This window comes from Typopeltis vanoorti, chromosome 2, assembly GCF_054136105.1.
Source record: "Typopeltis vanoorti isolate ZY-2024b chromosome 2, IOZ_Tvanoo_1.0, whole genome shotgun sequence".
In the NCBI taxonomy this organism is placed as follows: domain Eukaryota; kingdom Metazoa; phylum Arthropoda; class Arachnida; order Uropygi; family Thelyphonidae; genus Typopeltis; species Typopeltis vanoorti.
In genome coordinates, this window is record NC_143550.1 from 94,165,085 (window position 1) to 94,187,500 (window position 22,416).

The following is a 22,416-nucleotide window of genomic DNA, read 5'->3' on the forward strand; positions in this document are numbered from 1 at the left end:
AATTTGCCAAATGGTTATTCAATATGAAAAATGCTGAGATAAGTATTTCCATTAAAAATTATACATTATATTCAGATTACAAATTCCTTAATCTTATCCTAAAACACTTAAGTATTTATAAGACAGATCACGCAATGATTTGTTTGACAAAATCCAGGTTATTATAAAAACAAACCTGTTGAAAACTGCTTGTACACAGAAACTGCTTCAAACTATTATGCCTCAAAGACAATCATTGAACCATTTTATTATTAGCAAAAATGTTAACAAGGTCTTAAATAATGATGTAAAATGAAAGACACTGCAGGTGAGCTTCGTTGGAACTACCATTTGAGTCAAATAGCATTAAGATTATAAAAATAAAAAAAATAAAAGAAAGATGATAATTAAATCTACAGAATGAAATAAATGGACAAAAACTTAACACTAATTAACTACTGGAATACCAGTAAACAACTTTTCAAAAGCTTCATGCATAGCAATTTCTGAGAAGCCTTAGACTACATTTCAGTATAAATTTGGATTATGAACAACAGACTTCAGAGCTTTTGTATGATCACAAAGACATTTGTTATTAGTCCTGTGCAAATCCTCCAATCAATCACACTAGAGGAGACCATTCAATAGTCAGACATGACTTGGGACTGAAGTGTCTGAACTTTACCATGTCAATTTTTATTGACATATTTCTTCTAATAATTGCCAGTCAGGATGATCAAGTGAATAGTTCCACCAATGTTTCCTCTAAACATGGCCATGGCCATGCAGTAACTGAAATACTCTTGTGCAACTTCAGTGTGCACTGCCAGCAGATTTAGTCGTTTATTTTTTCCATGAAGATAAAGATAACATTATATGTTAATTATACATATTTTTTAAATTATCTAAGATAATTTAGACAATTGTGAAAGATAAATAGCAGAATCCTTTCTTTTAGGCTTGCACGGTGATCTGAATGCATTTTTGAAAATTATGAAGACAACTACCGTGTTTGAATTAAAAACTTTAGTTTAATATAACTAAAATCTACAATTCGCCGTTTCGACCTTTATGTCAAGGTCATCTTCTGGAGCGTACAAATATACACAAGAAACAAGCTATACTACAATCAAACTGGTTCGTTAAAGACACTGACAAACCGCTACCACAATTGTTGGCCTGACCTCTGGTGAAAAAAAAAAAATAAAAAATAAATAAATAAATAAAAAAAGTGAAATAAAAAAAAAATAATAAAAATAATAATAAAAATAATAAATAAATAAATAAATAAAAATAAAAAATTATACATCAACGCTAGAGTCCTATTATTTGTGTTGTCTACTATATACATATATTAACATCATTCCAGCCAGTTGGAGTGGAATGGTTTCTAATATTAGCGGATTGGCTACAGTCCTGACTTATGTTGAATCTTTCATATTAGGTTGGCTGAATGTGTGCCATCCAGATCCTTGGAATTTTCATACCATCTTTGTTATTGATATTGGGTGGTTTATCAGGATTTCGCAGGATTCTTTAAATTTTCTTTCGTACCAGGTTTTTGTGCGGTGTAAGGAGCAGGTGCTTTTCCAGTTGATTTGGTGTAAGGTGTTAAGTGCGTGGTCTGAGAGGCCTGCTTCACCATAATGGTTATATTTAATGTGTCTAATGTGTTCTTTCTTGCGTATAGGGATTGTCCGTCCTGTTTCACCAATGTACGGTAAGTTACAGGTGCAGCGGATGCAATAGACTCCAGGATGTGCTAATGGGAGGAGAGGATCCTTAGAGGAGCTGAATATGGTTTTTAAAAAACCGTGCAAGCCTAAAAGAAAGAATTCAGATCATCCATGGAAATGATATCCAGAAGCACTGCAATTGCTATGGTAAGCTAAAGATTCGTATTTCTCTCCTGATCAATCGGCTGGCCTTTTTAAAAAGATGCAGAGACAATAACCTTATTCCGATCTGCATCAGACTAAAAAAGAAATTTACGTCCGCTAAGGCACTCCGTATCTATGACCGCACAGAAAAAGCAATGCTTAGAGAACAGATTCAAACAACCCGCCAAAACCCAGCTACAACACAAAATCTGATTTCTAAATTACAATCAGAACTATCGAACTATGTTAATCCAGACACTCTACAAACACTTGAAAGAATTACTGACAATTCCGCCAAGCATACCCTGGAAAAGAATAAAGAAAAACTCAAGAAAAAATTCCACAGTTTGAAACAACAGCAAAATATGGCGGCCAATCACAGGAATCCATCCAATCAGAGGACTTCCTCCCCGAGAAACAACAATGAACAACAAACAAGGAGCGACCAACCACTGACAAGCAAGAACCATGTAATTAACCTATCAAGCCACACCCTGAACAACGGCGAACTTACACTACTGAATAAAGGACTGAACTACGCAATAGCACCTAAAAAGGTAAACAAATTGGATTTTATCTACCACATTGAAAGAGGCATCAGATCCCTACCTAACAACATAGCAGATAAAATACGACTAGAAACCAGTAATGTCCTAAATACCAAGAAAATCATACAGAACAACCTGACTAAAACAGAATTAGCAGCAATTAAATCATTAAAAGCCAAACAAAACATAATAATAACGAAAGCAGATAAAGGCAGTGCCACTGTTGTCCTTGACAGGTCAACATATATACTGCAAATGAACCAACTAGTAGCCAATAACAACACATATAAAATGGTAAATTATAACCCAACAAAAAGGATAAAGGATAAAACAGAAAAACTACTAAAGTCCGTCACTTCTTGGCCACCAGACACGGTTAAAAAACTCAAACCCCACTACGCTTGCTCCCCCAGAATATATGGGGTTCCGAAAATACACAAACAAAATGTGCCCCTAATAGTGGAAGGAATAGATGGTCCCAATTACTACCTAGCCAAGAAATTAGCGGCAACACTCAAGGAGTTGGTAGGTCATTCCCCCTCCTACATAAAAAACACACAACACTTTATACACAAAATCAAAAACATAACACTCGACAAAGACGACTCATTAGTCAGTTTTGACGTTTCTGCCCTTTTCACTAATGTCCCCATCAATGACACAATTCTCCTACTACAGAACAAATTTCCGCCCGACATTACGGCCCTCTCTGCCCACATACTAAAGTCCGGTTAATTCGCGTGGAAAAACAAATTCTACCTACAAAAGGAAGGTACAGCCATGGGCTCACCATTATCTCCCCCCCCCAATCGCTAACTTCTACATGAAAACCTTTGAGCAAAGGGCTCTTGATTCCGCCACGCTACGACCGACAGTCTGGCTCAGATACGTTGACGACGTGTTCGCGATCTGGCCGCACGGGCGACAAACGCTAAACACATTCCTCAGCTACCTAAACAAACAACACGAACGCATACAATTTACCATTGAAATCTAAAACCAAAATTCGCTCCCGTTCCTAGACACACTAGTTACACGTCTTCCTTCAGGCAGTCTATCCTTCACGGTCTACCGAAAACCGACACACACGGGCCAATACATACATGCGAATTCATACCACCACCCAGCACAAAAATATGGAGTCATTAACACCCTTAAAAACAGAGCCACAGCTATTTGCTCTAACCAGCAAGCCCTGAAACAAGAACTAAAAATCATTAGTGACACATTCATAAATAATGGCTATAACAAAAATACTGTCAATAAAATACCCTATAAAACCACAACAAAAACGAATCTAGATTACAGTAAAACCATAGCCATCCCATACATTAAAGGGTTATCAGAAAAAATCGACAGAATCCTACAACATTATAACCTCAATGCCACCTTTAAACTACCCACTAAACTTAAAACCATATTCAGCTCCTCTAAGGATCCTCTCCTCCCATTAGCACATCCTGGAGTCTATTGCATCCACTGCATCTGTAACTTACCGTACATTGGTGAAACAGGACGGACAATCCCTATATGCAAGAAAGAACACATTAGACACATTAAATATAACCATTATGGTGAAGCAGGCCTCTCAGACCATGCACTTAACACCTTATACCAAATCAACTGGAAAAGCACCTGCTCCTTACACCTGGTACGAAAGAAAATTTAAAGAATCCTGCGAAATCCTGATAAACCACCCAAATATCAATAACAAAGATGGTATGAAAATTCCAAGGATCTGGATGGCACACATTCAGCCAACCTAATATGAAAGATTCATATTAGGTTGGCTAGTAAATCCGCTAGTACTACAAACCATTCCACTCCAACTGGCTGGAATGATATTAATTTATGTATATAGTAGACAACACAAATAATAGGACTCTAGCGTTGATGTATAATTTTTTATTTATTTAATTATTTATTTATTATTTTTATTTTATTTCACTTTTTTTTATTTTTTTTATTTTTTTCACCAGAGGTCAGGCCAACAATTGTGGTAGCAGTTGGTCAGTGTCTTTAACGAACCAATTTGATTGTAGTATAGCTTGTTTCTTGTGTATATTTGTACGCTCCAGAAGATGACCTTGACATAAAGGTCGAAACGTCGAATTGTAGATTTTAGTTATATTAAACTAAAGTTTTTAATTCAAACACGGTAGTTGTCTCCATAATTTTCAAAAATGCATAAATAGCAGAAGTTTAACTTTTGATTGTCAAATGACAAGGTGAAAGTGAGTAGCTGAGCACTTCAAGTACAGCCTTGAGGTCGGGTAAAATTTTTCCATGCAGAGTAGTAGTGTTATATCTTACTTTATCTTATCTGTGCCGTTTTGTTATATTTTCTTTATCTATAATTGTTATATTAGTTTTACTGTATGCTTTAGCTTTTTTACTATTGGTCACACCTGTATTTCAACAAATTTATTTGTTTTACAACTGCACCAGTTAAATTATCCTTTGAATGTGAAATTGTAAGAATCTTAAATGAACATTATCCTCCTTTACTTCTGACCATTAATTTTGATTCAGTCATGGCTGAAACTTAGTACTTAGCATAATATGAATACCTTGACTCTCATTTATCAGATAGATGCAGGTTCTTAGTTTTGGGATTAGTGCATTGACAAATCAGCCTGAATGTGTTGTTTCACAAACTAATTTAATTAAGCCAAGAAATCTATTTACAAAGTTCAACTTATATGAGCATGGATACAAAGAAATTACCAGATAGATAATTCCGTTTGAATATATCACAGAGAAATGTCAGGACTGTAGGAGAACTATCTCAATCTATATATATTTTAGTACAGCTTACTAGTCATTCTTAATCATTTACAATAAACTTGCAAAGTTTACTTTCACTACATACAGCAGTTTGCTTACTCATATTAGATACATATTCATTGATATTCTTTATCCTCCAAATTCCATTTATACCAGCATGGCAACCTCAGCCATTCTACAATTGCATTCACTGCTGAGTTCTCAGTGACAACTTGTGCTGACCTCCTCATGCAAGACACTCCAGTGACTGATAGTAGACTTCACATGGCAGTGGACCCAAGAAGAAAAAAAACAGGACCAAAAGCCTAAATATGCTCTCCTTCCTGGCGCAAGAGCTTTCATAGGCCTGGACTTCATGTAATATGCATACGAGCCTCAAGATTGTTATCGGAATAACATTAACATTGGGACATGCTGACATCACGCTTCATGCAACAAACATTTGATTAACATAAATGTTTTGTAATAAAAATACATACAAAGGAATTTTAGTAATTTTACAATGACAATCTTCTATCTTTCTTAATCTTTCCCTGTTTTACCTTTACGATGTTGAGGGTTTCTATTCCATATAACTGCAATCATTATACAAAGATAAGGTGGCTGGCCCTATGCCTCCTGGTGTATCCTATGTCTGTAGAAGTGTTATGTTCTTAAGGTCGGTTTGCCAGCTTGCAAGAGGAAAACCCCAGATAAACTGGGTAGAAAAACCCTGTGGTCCATGCCCAAGACTGGCTGACTTGGCTATGTCTGAAAAAGATCCTAAGCTCCTCACGTTAGCAACAGAAATCGAACTCGGGACACTGCTTTCTCAGGCATATGGTTGCGAAGCAAACAGTCACTCGGCTAACCGTGCGGACTACAGTGACAATTCTTTATATATTTTTCTTCAGACAAAACTTGTAAAATAAACATATGTTAATCATGTGAGATTTTAAGGTTGCAAGTCTGTGGCTGCAAAACAAATTACAGGGAGCATCGCTTATCACTTTCTAACCAACAGGCTGTGGGTTCAAATCTTGCTGTGACAAAAATACAATATATTCCACATCATTAGATGGCAGATGACTTATCTGGTATAGACACACCACCAAGCATAACAATATCATTTAAGGAAATCACAACTTACATCATATATTAATTAGAATGACTTATTTCCTTCGCGGTTACACAATAATCAGAATTCATCATAAAAATCATGGAAACAACTACAATGTTAGAATAAAACTTCAGTTTAATATAAACCAAAATCACTCGACATTTTGACCGTCACATTAAGGTCATCATCAAAGAAACAAGCTACACTACAATGTAGCATACCATTTAGAATGAAGTGCAGCTTGTTTCTTTGTATACTCAGATGATGACCTTAATGTGAAGATCAAAATGTCGAGTGATTATTTTGGTTTATATCAAACTGAAGTTTTACTCTAACATTGTAGTTGTTTCCATGATTTTTATGATGAATTCTGATTACTGTGTAACCTCAAAGGAAATAAGTCATTCTAATTAATATATGGTGTAAGTTGTGATTTCCTTAAATGATATTGTTATGCTTGGTAAAGAAGTAAGACAGAGTATGTGTTGCACAGTGGGCGGCGGACAGGAGACAGATCTGGAGCTGGAAGGAAATGTCATCAGGAAGGTGACGGACTTTAGATACTTAGGTTCATCAGTGGAAGAAGATGGAGGAGCTGAGAAGGATGTGGGATGCAGGATACAAGCGGGTTGGAGAAACTAGAGGGAGATGGCTGGAATGTTATGCGATAAGAGGGTGCCGATCAATCTGAAAGGCAAAATCTATAGGACAGTAGTGAGGCCAGCTATGACATATGCTATAGAAACTGTGGCCCCAAGGAAAAATAACATCAGCAGGATGGAAGTAGCAGAGATGAGAATGCTTAGGTGGATGCGCGGTGTGACCAGAAAGGATCGTCTGAGAAATTACTATGTCAGGGGAACAGTGAAAGTTACGAACTTAGGAGCGAAAATACAGGAGGCAAGGTTGAGATGGTTTGGTCATGTGATGAGGAGGGAGGATGAATATGTGGGAAGAAGGGTCATGCAGATGGATGTGCAAGGAAGGCAGAAGCATGGGCGGCCAAAGAAGAGATGGAGGGAGCTGGTAGAAGAGGACTTGAGGATGAAGAACTTGGATGTGGTGACAGCCCAAGACAGGAAGGTGTGGAGGAGACTCATTATCAATAGTGACCCCACTTAAGTGGACGAAGCTGCAGAAGAAGAAATCAGTCTTGAAGATGATCCACGTGGAGGACGTCCAAAAAGTGTAACAACACCAGAAATAAATCATTGATCAAGTGCACAATACGGTATTGGATGACCGGTGAGTCAAAGTGCATGAAATTGCTAAGACTATAGGCATTTCAAAAGAATGTGTAGGATATATTTTACATGAAGAATTGCAAATGAAAAAGCTTTGCGCAAGATGAGTGCCATGCTTGCTCAATGCAGATCAAAAACACACTCGCATGAAGATCTCTGAAAAAAAGAATAATATTGATTTTGTGCATCGATTTATCACTATGGATGAGACTTGGATTGACCATTACATACCAGAATCCAAACAATGAACAGAAGCCAGTTGTTCAGCACCAAAGAAGACAAAGTTGGTTCCATGAAAGGTCATGGCATTGGTGTTTTGGGATGGTAAAGGTATTTTGTTTATTAATTACCTTGAAAAAGGTAAAACAATAACCTGGGGATATTATTCTGATCTTTTAACCAGACTAGACGTAAAAATTCGTGAGAAAAGACCCAGTTTGGAGAAGAAAAAAAATCATCTTTCATCAGAAATTTGCTTTTTCATCGTTAGGCTGAGAACGTTTCAGGCCACCCTCATAGTCAATGAGACTTTCTTATTCCTTGCCTCTACTCTCCATGTGAATTTGTGCACATTTTTATGTTGGAACATTGTTTTAGTAATAACCAGTTCATGTCCTGAGCAGAAATTCAACAGGCATTTGCCATTATTATTAGCTTTGCTCTTTTCTCCAAATTTTCCCAAAATATTTTTGTATGTCTGACAATCATTACCTACTCTGCTATTTAGATCCCCAACTTTTCCTTTTTCATTGTGTCAGTTGCTTTTTCTAAAACCTCAAAAAATTCCTCCACTTCTACCTTAGTAGAACCTACTAATACTCTGAAGTAAAAATTAAAATTTTTAACATCTTAATTTGATGTTAAAAATATTGATGCGTATAAATATTTAAAGTGTGAAATACTTTAAAATTTGATAAATATAATTTGTTACCATTTGCTTTTTTTTTTTACAGAGATTTGTATTTATATTTGCATTTTATATTATTTATACACACCTAACATTTTTCTAAGTCTTAGGGTTTTGTGACTTCAAAGCATTTCAAAAGCCAATGGTTTAGTGGGTGGATGGCATTGTCCATGTTGACGGTTAGGATTATGAAGAAAGTAACACCAGCCTGGTTGACATAGTGGTTAACATATATCTATTATCTAACCAAAACACCGAGTTCAAATCTTACTGTGGGAATAAATGTTTTGTGAATATCTTGTGGTAGGTGAACTAAGGCCATCATTTGCTTTGATTTTGAGTTTTTATCTCCTGCCCATGAAAAGTTGTAAATCAACACATCAGTTACTGTGGATAGGCTAAAGACTTTTTTTAAAAAATTTTCTATTAATTATTTGTAATTTTAAGGTATTTTTTTTTAAAAACAGGGCAGTGGTCCCAGACTGGACAAAGAAATTCATCATCTCCCACAGTTTCTAACCAATCATGTCAGAATTCTGACCTGCAGCTTTTTGATTGAAGAGCAGGTGTGTTAACCAATTGGCCAACCAGGCAGTCAAAAAATAAAATAAAATAAAAGAATAAATAAATAATAAATAAATAAAAGAAACAAGAAATGTGAATTTTTTTGTTCATAAAAATATCAAAGATCACAAGATTACAATCTTGATTTCTGTTACTTTGTGGGGGGAAAAAATGGAAAACTTACTGTTTTGCCTCTATTATCTTGCATATTGACATCAGCCCCATGTTTCAAGAGTTCCTTAACTATTTTTAAATGACCCTCAACTGCAGCAAATATTAATGGTGTAGTATGATATCTACAACAATTATTAAAAAATAAATGTATCCATGTTAATCCAAAGTGGCCAGAATGCAAAATCTTTTATACATTTAATGTTGTAAATTTGTTAACAAATACAAAATGTGCACCTACTTTTCAAATCTCGACAATGAAAAACAATTATAGCATCACTGCAGATTATATATATATATATATATATATATATATATATATATATATAACTACTGCAAAAAACAACACAAAAAATCCACTGTATTTTTGCGATCTCACAAATGCATTGGTCAACTTAATGCCCACAACTTCATGGGAATTCACTTTCCAATTTCATTGGCCATCTAGAAGAGAAAATATTTTCCATAAATGATTACATAAAGCAAATCCTCCTCTTTTAAACCAACTGAATACCAAATACCCTACACTACATTCCAAACACATTTGATCTTTTCTCAACCAGTTCTCTTTCTAAGTATACTGACAATGTCAGTTCTCCTCTTCATAATCAAACCATAATCTCATGCAAGTTCCTCTCCTACAGAATGTACTTTTCAGCTTCATGTCCTATCGCAACAATCAAGTGGACTGAATGAATGATCTGCACAATTTCTAATTTTCTTGTGTTCAGCTTACTGTTTCCAGTACTAATCTAAACACATACTCTGATCAAATACCAAAATAACTCATGCAGGAATGACAACCTTCATTCTTCCCATTCTACTCACGATCCCTACGTACTATACAAACCACAATTTTCCAAAATGTGTGTGTCAAGCTACTTTAAGCTTTCTCTAAGACCTACTTTAAGACCTGGCATTCCACACAACCACTACTGGCCATCAAGTACTCTGGCAACAAAAAAAATGTCATATACTGATAACTGTTTCACAAGAAAATTTAAAGAAGCCTCACAAATGCTTAGGATTCCTATACAATATAAATCAAGGCTTAATTTTACATCAAGTATGGTCTGATTTCATCAAAAATGTAACTGCCACAGACCTAGTATAAAGCACAAGTGATATCACAGAATGTGATAGCAACAACTAGCAATGTTCCAACATGCACAAAGTAACGAATTTATCATTTGTATTCTGATTAATCAATTATATTTAACAGCTGTGAAGTTATCAAAAACATCTAATATGTGTAATTAATTGTTAATAGGCTTTTATCATGTAAAACTTATGTACCACTAACCTGATGATGTAAGTCTAGGACACATGAAACTTGTCGGGTTTTAATTGCTTATTTTTAATAAACTCCTTATTTATATTAGAATGTAGTCTCAATTCCGAAAACTTCCCAGAGAACTGCTTAACCACAGAAACCTATTCTAAGATTCTTAGACCACATCAATCCCCAATTCTTCACTAGGAGAGAAGAAATGGAGATTAATGTGGTCTAAGAATCTCAGAATATCTCATCCAGATTATGCAGATGATCTGGCCTTATTCACAAATAATGGGGAGAAATGAACTTCTTTATTGCTGCAAATGATGATGATGATGCTGGGAGTCAACTAGGTTTGATTGAAAAAAACAAAGATAATGAAAACAGGTGATAAAGATGAGTCCTTTGTCTTTCTTAAAGGATGTGCTATAAAGCAAATCTTTCACTTCAATTAGCTGTTCATGACAGTGGTGAAGCGAGGAATGAAGTGGACAGAAGATTAGGGATGGCTTCAGGTGGGATAAAAAATTATGTAAGTTTGGAAATATAGCAGAATGTCAGTAAAAACAAAACTTAAAACCTAAAATATAGTTCTCTCTCTCTCTCTTGTATTATGGAGCCAAGACATGGACATTGTGTGAGAGTGATAATCGAAGAATTGATGCTTTTTGATAAACAGTGTGTTTAAGGAGTAGGAGGGGAGTAAGATAGTCTGATTTTATGAATAATGATGAGATATAATAGAGAATTATCAGCCACCTCTTATGTAAGGAAAGGCTAGATGGTGCAGCCATGTTGCCAGAATGCAGAACATTCGGTTGGTCAACAAAATTATGTGGTGATCTAGAATGCATTAGGAAAAGAAAAAGGCCCCGAATGAGATGGATTAACAATATCAAACAAGACCTAAACAGAATTGGCATTCAATGGCAACAGTAGTGTATGGAGCAGGAAAATATCCTATCTGGTCACTTGGGTGCTTCCCTGGTTACTGGAGATGTGAAGTAGCTTGAAAATATGTTTGGTCTTACAGTAGGCTTCCCAAATTATCAAACTGTTAATGCACCATATATTTACAATCTTTGTTAAAATGTTTTAATGTGTGTGTGTGTGGGGGGGTAACAAAAAAAAAGTCAGTATATCATAACTGGATCAAAGGAAAAGCCTATATCTTCCAAAAAAATGTTGAAATCATACCCTCGGCCAACTGTCTTTTATATGTCTCCATATTTATTTTAATGATGGATCTAGATTTAATGAACCTTCATCAGGCATTTAATTTATATCCCATAATGCATGCATGTTTTATATTTTACATTCAATTTCTTTATTTCTTCTTCTTCATATTCTGTTTCCTTCCTGGATTGCAATTTCTAGGAAAGAAACAGATATATGTGCAATCTAGCCATAAGATGGAATTTAGTCATTCCAAACAGCATTGCTAATTGCACTAATCAAAATTTTTAAAAAATATTATGTTACGACAAATACCAAAAGTTAAGTATAACTTGAATATCAAAGTAATGCTTAACTTTTATATTGAAACTAACAAATCCATTTAGCAGAAGCTCACTTTACTGAAATATATAAAGGCTCTAGTTCTTGTATAAAATAATTAAGAATATTAATAATTTCTTTTTTTTTTAATATTCATCTTTCAAATTTTCTGCCAATGCCAATTCTGTTCTTTATTCCATTAATTTTTAACTGTACAAAGTCTGATTATCATCAGTATTCACTCTCCTCAGTTTCACCAAATTTTTCATTATGATTCATAATGATATTCACAATGCATTAAGCTTCATTTGTTCCTATTTAAAAAATAAAATAAAATAAGCATCAATTACGACTACACTCATAATGTTTAGAATATGAAACCAGTATTTATTTTTATTTTTTGGGGGAAATAACAAAAATAATTCATGCACCTGAACAGGGGAGCAGTTATCTGCCTCTCATTGAAGCAGAACCATGCATGTAAGACCAACCCTAATATGTAAGCATTCTAATATTCTCCAAAATTGCTAAACTACTATTACAATACATGTGATAATGTTAAGTAATAAGATTGATTGATTTTTTTTTTTTTTACAGAATAGTCCTTTGAATAAAAGTACAAATGTGTTTACAGTTTTTACCACTAGTGTGTTATAATCACAGGTGCAACTTTTGAGTCAGGTGATGCAGCAGTTTTTGTGTGGCAACCTTTAAATTTAGAGTGTGAGTGGAATGCATCAGAATTTGCATCATAGAGCAAAGAGATGTGACAAAATTTTAACTTCTGTAGCAGTTAGGAGAAACTGCTACATAAGTGTACCAAAACTTAAAAAAATTTACAGTGATGACTGTGTAAGCCATGCACAGGTGTTCCACTAGTTTTCAACATTTAAAGATTGGAGGGAATCCCTAGAGGATGAACCATGCTGTGGACAGCCAGTTTCTGCATGGATAAATGAAAATGTGGTGAAAGCTAGGAAAACTGTTGCCCATGATAGGTGAATAACCACTAGACTACTCGCTATGCAGCTTGGTGTTGGTAAAGAAATAGCCGGATTAATCTTAGAAAGAGATTTGCACAAAAGGAAGATTTGTTCAAGGTTTGTGCAGCATACAAATAGAGAGAGAGCAATGGGTTGAATGTTGTCAAAATTTCATCCATGCAGTTGATCAAGATCATGATGTGTTGCAAAGAATCGTCAATGGTTGTGAAAGTTGGTATTTTCAGTTTGATTCAGAAACAAAATGCCAGAGCATGGAATGGCAAGGAACATCTTTTCCCTGGCAGAAGTCAGTCAGGTTGCAAAAATCATGTATTAAGAAAATGTTTGTTGTTTTTGGTTTTTTTTCCGACACTACTGGAATTACTCACTGCAAATTTGTTCCTGAGGCCACCACAGTGAACAATCATTATTATTTAGGAGTAATGCAACATCTGTATGCCCACATGTGACGTGTCAGGAAAGAACTGTTCCACAACAACAACTGGTTTCTGTTGTTGTGGAACAGTGTGCATGACACTGTGCTCTGCCCTGTGAAACAGCTTCTGGCTTCAAAGTTGATCTGTATGATTGAACTTTCCCCTTATTCGCCAGATTTGGTTCCTGCAAACTTTTTTCCTCTTACCAACATGAAGTGTGGCTTGAATTCTAGTGGTAAGACTTATACGTTGGTTAGACATAACTGGTAATTAATTTACGGAATTAACAACGCATATAAAGTAAATTAATTAAAGATAACTTTAATGAATCACTTCTATATTTCGACAATGTCACATTGTCATCTTCAGGAACATAAAGATATGGTATGTGCACTACAGGAACTAACAAAGCAAATGAGGCAGAAATTAAGACACTAATTTTGTTCCTAAAGTCCTAATGGTGCCCTCTTGCGGGCTAATTTGGTAGTCTTGGCCGTTGGGCTGAAGTTCTCATAATGAAAGTCTCCCAAATTTGGGGCAGTTTCATGCACCCAAATTTGTTGAGGTTAGGAACGTTTTTTAGAGCTGCTGAAGATTCTTTGAATAATCTTTCGTATTTAAACTTGCTGCGATGGATTATTTTTGTCTTCTTCCAACGAATTTTATGGTGGGTATCTAAGGCATGGTCTGCCAGCCCAGAGCGGCTGTACTGGTGAAACCGGATGTAGTCTTGGTGTTCTGAAATCCTGATATTTGTTGTTCTGCCTGTTTGGCCAAAGTAGGACAATTTGCAGCTGCAAGGGACCTGGTATACACCAGGTAGGTCTATAAAGACTATAAAAACAATAAAGACTACACCAAGTCTATCACTATCCCCTACATCCAGGGCACCTCTGAAAAAATAACTAATATCCTCAAGAAATATGACCTTACTTCCTGTTACAGACCATATAAAAAGTTGGCATCCCTTATCCGCTCTACCAAAGACCAACCACTTCCCCTAGACCTACCTGGTGTATACCAGGTCCCTTGCAGCTGCAAATTGTCCTACTTTGGCCAAACAGGCAGAACAACAAATATCAGGATTTCAGAACACCAAGACTACATCCGGTTTCACCAGTACAGCTGCTCTGGGCTGGCAGACCATGCCTTAGATACCCACCATAAAATTCGTTGGAAGAAGACAAAAATAATCCATCGCAGCAAGTTTAAATACGAAAGATTATTCAAAGAATCTTCAGCAGCTCTAAAAAACGTTCCTAACCTCAACAAATTTGGGTGCATGAAACTGCCCCAAATTTGGGAGACTTTCATTATGAGAACTTCAGCCCAACGGCCAAGACTACCAAATTAGCCCGCAAGAGGGCACCATTAGGACTTTAGGAACAAAATTAGTGTCTTAATTTCTGCCTCATTTGCTTTGTTAGTTCCTGTAGTGCACATACCATATCTTTATGTTCCTGAAGATGACAATGTGACATTGTCGAAATATAGAAGTGATTCATTAAAGTTATCTTTAATTAATTTACTTTATATGCGTTGTTAATTCCGTAAATTAATTACCAGTTGTGTGGCTTGAAAGTGGAGCACTTCAGCAACAATGAGAACATCCAATGCGATGTGACTCAGAGACTGAAGGAGATTCCTGTTCAGGACTTCCACCATGTCTTCTAATACCTATGTAAATGTTGCATGGAGCTGGAGGGAGATTATTTTGAATCTGTGTAATTGACAATTCCAAATATAGTTCGTTTTGAAATAGTAATTGTTGTCTCATTACTTAATGAGCGCACCATGTATTTTGAATACACAGTGTGCCCATTAATCTTCTAAATGCTGAAGAATGTAGTCTTATAGAGAACAAAAACAGCTCAATATACTGAGCTGTTTTTGTTGGTATAGTGACAAAAAAAACTGCTAAAATGGCAGGCAGTGCATATTTGTGCTGTATAGTACTTCAAATTCAAAACCCAATATAGTAAATTGTATACTGCTGATTAAGCAGTTAACTAAGCAATATTTTTAAACCACTTGCTTAAGAGCTGAATAAATCTTGAAACCCAAGTAAAGTTGACCTGGTTTGGCCAAGTCAATGACACTTATGTATTCCGACATTAGGCATGGATGTTTACAAATGTCTTTAGGAGTGGATGAAATTCACCAGCCATTGTGAGATGACTGTATTGCTCAGTGGGGCATGAAGTGGTTTAAAAATATTGCATGTTTGATCATTAAATAAAGGACTAATGTAGACAATCTTATCGATCTATCTAGATCATCTCTAGATATTAGAAAACTGGCAAAATAATTTTTATATGTAAAAAAATGACTGCAAATGAATAAATGTTTCATTCAATGTAGCAATTTTCTATTTTTATTCTGATATCTAACATAAGTAGTATCAAAGTAATAAACGGCATTCTTCCCCCCCCCAAAAAAAAACCCTGCACTGAAATGATTTTTCCTATAACCACAAGTTAAATAACATTAGAATACAGTATAACCCTTTACAAGCAAACAAAAACAATTGAATCATTTATATATGGAATTTATATTAATATTATCTGTATTACTTTCCAACAGAAAAATCCTGCAAATGTCATTTTATTATACTTATCAATAAATTATATTCTGTTTAATCCTTTACTCAAGTGTAAGCAAGCTAAGTATAGTTTCATATGCAATACTTCATATTGTATATGAAGTATCTTTACAACTAGGCTACTTGTATATAGAGGCTGATAACCTCACATCAATTGCTCTATAATGCAAAGCACACTTCCTATTGGATGTGCATAATTATGCACATCCAAGACCACTGATATATGTTTTGATAAAGATAAGGAAGTGACCAGATGGCATTGTAAAAATAATTAATTTAAAATTATGAATATTTTTAAAAATTGTTTGTATCAGTATATTATTAGTTTTGATTTTATAACACATATATCAACTAGCAATGTACCGTTTTTGATATACATGTCAAAATAAAATGCAGAGAATTTGAAATATTGATGTGCTTACTAGATTCTAAAGTTGTGTTACTTTCAAATTTTTTATTGCAATTTTAAATTATTAAGTGTTGTCTTTGGAAAAGACATTCTCGTTACACTAACAGAGACAACATGTCAGCCATTATATGTACCTTCTCACTTGTCATTTACATCGAGTGTGCATGCTCATCAAGGAGTTTGATGGGTGATTGATTGACAGCTGACAGAGGGAGCATTCGGTATCAGAGTAATGAAAAAAAAACAAGAGAGAGAGAGCTAATGGAAGTTTAAGAATGCAGATCGGAGAAATTTTGTTCTTAGGAAGTTTTTTTAAGTTTTACATAACAGTCAGGAGAATATTAATAGAAGATTCCAAAAAGGAATCGTAGAAAACTGCAAGTCTTTAAACTGGAGGAATTGAGACTGTCAAGTATTTAATAAATAAAAGAAGATATTGCAGTCAACGTTCTAAAGGAATGTTCAATGAAATGCTGAATGTAAAGTTTCATCTTCTGTCTTAAAGACACCTACTATGGAAAAAGTAATTGGTGAAATTGGAAAGGGTAAAAGTGCTTTAACATGAAGAGCTCTACTTAGATCTGTCGTTTATGAAGTAGTAGAAGAAACTTTTCTCCAGTACAAAAATTAGTAAATTGTGCATCAAATTGAACTGCAAGAGGTGTATTTATACTTCAGAGAAAGAAGGAATAATATTGTATGCTACATAAGGGTGATAAGAAAGGATCCCATGGAAAAGGAAAAGAAAATGTTTATATTTTCAGAAAAAGTCATAAAGAAAGTGATTATGAACATTTTGTTACTGTGAAAACAAAGTGTTTAGTCTGGTAGATGTGATTAAGTATAAGTTAAATAATCCAGTGATAGAATAAGTCAGAGAATGGGTAATTTTAATATTTTTGGATAAAAAAATCTCTAAAGTGTACATTTATTTTAGAAGGCCTTGGATCTACAGGAATACCTTGTATAGCATGGTTAATTGGTTCCAAGAAGCGTCTGCGCTATGCAAAACTGCGATGTTCGAGGTCTATTTATAAAGATTTTCAATTTAATTTGTTTATTACAAAAATTTAGGATAATAAAAATGTTTAAAAATGAAAAAAAATTGTTATTTTTATTAACCAATAAAATAACTAATAATAACTAAATAACAAATAAAATCCTTTTAACCTGATATAAAAGTTGTAGAAAACAAAACAAATATTGCTTCAATTTTAGCATACAGTAATGTACTTTTTTACTAAAGTAGTCTTTAGTGTTCGTTGAATCATCCTTGTCTTCTTTGTCTCTTCAAGTACTAGATCTCTGTAGCATTTGATGGCATTATTGAGACTTTGTCTCACTTTGATGCTTCTTCCCATATTCGGGTCGGCATTTATGAGAAAGTCGAAAGCTTCGTCAATTTTTCTCACAAAAGTTGAAAGGTTCAGAAAAGGAAAATTCTTCAACCATGACATCAGTGAGGTAATCATCATCTTCTTCTGCTTCATAGGCTCATTGTTGTTCCAACTCTAAAGGGTTTCATCATCCAGATCATTTGAATGAGAATCAATACATTTGTTCACATTGTTACAATCTAAACTTGTAAAACCAAGATCTTTGCCCATCTGCACAATTTCTCTTGAGATTTCCTTTCTGTGTTGCAAAGGCAACAAAGTCCTTTGAACAATGCAGCAAGATATTATGCCATACGGCTCTCATGTTGCTTTGAGTCACTCACCTCTTGCCAAGATTCAAAATATTTTGAATGGCATCTTTTATGTTAAATTTCTTCCAAAATTCACTCAAAGTCCAAGAATCTTCTTCTGCTGCAGCTTTAATAGCTTGAGGAAAAGTTCGTCTTAAATAGAAGCCTTGAAAGCGGAGAAAACGCTTTGATCCATCGGCTGCAGAATTGATGTTATGTTTGGAGGGAAAAAATGAATCTTGACATTTTCATCTACGTCAGTCAATAGAGTGGGATGGTGCATTGTCTAATAAAAGCAAAATTTTGAAAGGAATATCATTCTTTTTACAATAGCTTTTAATTTCAAGGCAAAACAAGTTTTAAACTAGTCTTTGAAAATTGAACGATTCACCCACGCTTTTTTATTCGAATGCCAATGAACAGGTAAATTGTTCTTTGTAAAGCCCTTAAGAGCTCTTGGGTTTTCTGCACTGTACACTAACAGTGGCTTCAATTTTAAATCACCTGATGCTTACCTCCTAGTAAAAGTGTCAATCGGTCTTTTGACACTTTATACCCAGCTTGTGTTTTTTTCCCTTCTCTGCTAGAAATGTGCGTGATGGCTTGTTCTTTTCCAGAACAAGCCAGTCTCGTCAGCGTTAAAAATTTGATCATCTGTGTAGCCTTCCTTCTCAATAGGCTCCTTCAATTCATTGGGAAATAATTCTGCAGTTTTAGTGTCAGCACTTTCGCTTTCACCTTGGATTCTTACGTTATGGAGTTGCATACGCTTTTTGAAATTGTAGAGCCACCCGCGACCTGCTATAAAAGTTTCACTGGTTGTACCTCCTTTGTTTTCGCTTTCATTTTCTTTTATTTTGTCATATAGACTTGTTGCTTTTGCCTGGATTATCATTTGACTCAAAGGAATATTTTTCTGATTACAATCTTCAATCCAGATCATTAGAAGGCGTTCCATATTTTTCATTGTAGATCATCGATTTTTCGTGATCACTTTTGAAATATAAGAAGCAGCGCTCATTCCATGTTGTTTAATCTTTTCTTTGCTCTGAATAATTGTTCATACAGATGACTCATTCATTGAATTTTCACGTGCTATTTTAGCAAACGAAATGCCATTCTCGTGCCATTTTATAATTTCAAGTTTCTTCTCTAATGTCAACCACTTGCATTTTTTTGGTAATTCCAACAGTGTCTTCTTTGTTTTGTCTCTTTTCACTCATACTTAATAAAAAATATTAAATATTAATATTAACTTAAATAATAAAATGCTGCGGGGAAAGAATGTGTCTACGTGAGAGCCAATTGAATAACTACTACATAAACGTGGCTATCGACTGTCACTTGCGGAGTCTGGGAGTCGCCGGTCAGTGTTGACAATGTTGGTGTAATAATGATAAGTGTAATAATAAAAACCGCGTTAGATAGACCAAAACCCGCGTTGTTCAAAACCGCGCTATACAAGGTATTCCTGTAGTTAATTTTGTAGTTATACATAATAACATTACATAAATATATTGTTTTAGTTTTATTAAATGTATATGTTTTTTAATTTGGTCTTCAGTCAGTGAATTTCCAGATTCTGAAAGAAATAGTTGAAAGTCATTGCACCAATTGGAACCCTTGTGTAAATATTAAACACTCAGAGTAAAAATCTTTATAGAGACAATCTCTAAACAGCATCAATAGCATAATAATATTAAAAATGAGGATATTAGGAAGGAATCTAACATTGTTAGCATTCAGGAACATGAGCAGATCCCATCTCAGATAATATGTCATTTAAACTAAATGGGAGAGGAAAGATTAGCAAAATAAGTGTATTTTGTCAGGATAACAGGAAAAAGACCCAGAGGAGGACCAAGATCTAGACAGACTGACAAAAGACTAAAATATAAGAGAGCTGACAACAGTGGAGTCCTGGCAGATAAGATTAATTGGAGAAAAATTGTTAATAGGATGTCAGTAATGCTGTAAACTTTTCATGTAGTACTATCATATCTTGTACACTACTGTAAAACATTATCTCCATATGTAAGCATTTCTTGTTGAATATCACATACACCAATTGCCTTACCATATTCCAGGATCTGATGACTTTTCTACCAGAAGTATTGTTATGTATTCCTCATGAAAATTTCCTACCAATGTTCTGTGATTGATTCTCTCACTCTTATTAAACAATCATTCAAAGACTGTTTAATAAGGGTGACAGAATCCATACAAAGTACATCTCCAGCCATTCAAAATATCTATCTTCAGTTTATGTCATCTTTATCACCTCTAATTCCTTTAATACTTAATTCATCCATTTCTAAGCTTTAATAACCTCCACAACATTTGGCCACATTCATGATATTGTATATACTCTTTCCCATCTTCCTATGACTTTTGTTGCCATTTCTACACACACAGCTTAGCTTACATTTTCTTTGCATTCTTTCAAGGTATCTGTTGACTTACTTCCTAGAAAGTTTCAATATGCATTCTTCTTTCCCAGGACTGCCTCTAACTTCTTAATTCCATCATAAAGTTTGGACTTTTCTACCCTTGCCAAACAAATGTTTTCTTCAGAGTTTGCCAATGAATCTCAAAGATTTGGTTCTTGTTTCAAACTCATTTTTTTCTTGAATAATATGTGCACATTTAAGTCTACAGTTCACCTGTGAAATCCACTGAACTCCGGTTGTTTTTACAAGTTTCTTTCATCTTTTTCTTTTCAATGTGACATTCATATTTATCCTGCTCAAAACTAAATAGCGTTTACTTTCTATATAAATCTGTCTTTTATCACGAATGAGGAAAGAATGCTGTCAACAAAAGATAAGGTATTTCTTCTTTCTTGTGCCTTACTATTTTTTAATTTTAAGTAATTAATTTTTTAAACTGATTTTCTTTTTACATAATCCATGCTCTAGATATTAAACATGGAATTTTTTCATGGTTAATATCTAGCCGATTAAAGCCACTTCAAGCCGACAGGATGGACTTGCACCGAATTATAAAATTCAACTCTCATCTCATAACAATCACAAACCTCCATATCCATGGTGACATTCAAACCGCTAGTCTGTCGAGTGGAGAGAGGGTACATTAATCACTCAGCCAAGCGAGCATAGGCTTCACATATTAGCATTACTCTTTTCTCCAAAATTTTCCCATATTCATTTCCTAGTGTTCAAATCTCCAATAAGGAACAGTTTTTTTTTTTTTTTTTTTTTTTTATGCCAGCTACCTTCTAATGAGATAAAAACTGGATACCACACATCTGAGAGTTCAGAGTTCTAAGCAAAATTAGGCTGAATAAATAGCAACTGTAGAACCATATTAAATCTGTAGAATCAACTGAAGAACATATTAAACTAAAAATGAGAGCATCAAAAATGAACTTGACATTATTAATAGTCAAGAATGTGTAAATAAAATTCATTTATGAGGAAATGTTTGAAAATATAGCAGGAAAAAAGAGTCATAGGGAGACCAAGATACAGGCAGTTGATGCAGTTAAATGCATCAGATCAAAATAAGCTGATCAAATCAGAGAAGTGGAAATTAACAGATCAGCCTGGAAGAAACTGTTGACAGAAAATTGGCAAAATCTTATTAATGCTGGATTATCTGGCATCCTGTAAACTCCTTGAAGGTGTATACTAGGAAATGATGATGCATAATTTTATGCAAATTTCACTAAAAATATGAAATTGTCAAGGAACCTTAACAGCTCCAGTATAGAAAGAAAGAAACTACCTCTTTCTTAGCCTTTCACATAATGGCTCTTGTAGATACATTATGGAAAATCTGATGAATATATCACAATTGCTTTTATCATTGACTGGTGATGAGCATCCTGTTACAGAAATTTGGTATGAAAGGTGCAGATTGCTGAACTGGGTGGCAGAAGGCTAACCAAATCTTTGAGATCATCAAGCTGCTGTTTGAAGTGAGATTGGCAGAAGACTGTCAAAGGCCTGTAAAAAATCATTGTTTTTATAAATAATTTTTTACAAGCATTATGCTGCTAGACTATGTGATACTTATTGCGATACTTATTGATGTACTGTATATTTTGAGAAAATATGAGTTTAGTATTAGGTTATAATTATCTTAATCCTATCTTTTTATTAAAAACTTAATATTCATTAAAATTTAAAAAAAAAAGTCACTCTGCATTACCAATATATTTATCTAACTGACACGATTTTAATGTTTATAAGCAGCTTGTTTAGTTAAGCTAGTATTACACTAGTAAAATATTTGTTAATTATTTAATAAATTTAAATTTAAAAAAAAACAAACAAATAGTTGAGTAAATGATTGGGAGTCAGTTAATGTTTTGCACATTATTA

The 22,416-nt window shown here is 34.4% G+C and overlaps 1 protein-coding gene across 1 annotated transcript in view; it reads right to left on the minus strand.

Annotated features, from left to right (window-relative positions):
• Window positions 1–22,416, minus strand: part of LOC150109261 (ankyrin repeat, SAM and basic leucine zipper domain-containing protein 1-like) — a 162,119-nt gene that overhangs the window by 90,897 nt on the left and 48,806 nt on the right. The window contains exon 5 of the mRNA XM_090406814.1: window positions 9,193–9,304. Coding sequence (XP_090262940.1) covers window positions 9,193–9,304 — 112 coding nt within the window. The remainder of the gene's footprint in view (window positions 1–9,192; window positions 9,305–22,416) is intronic.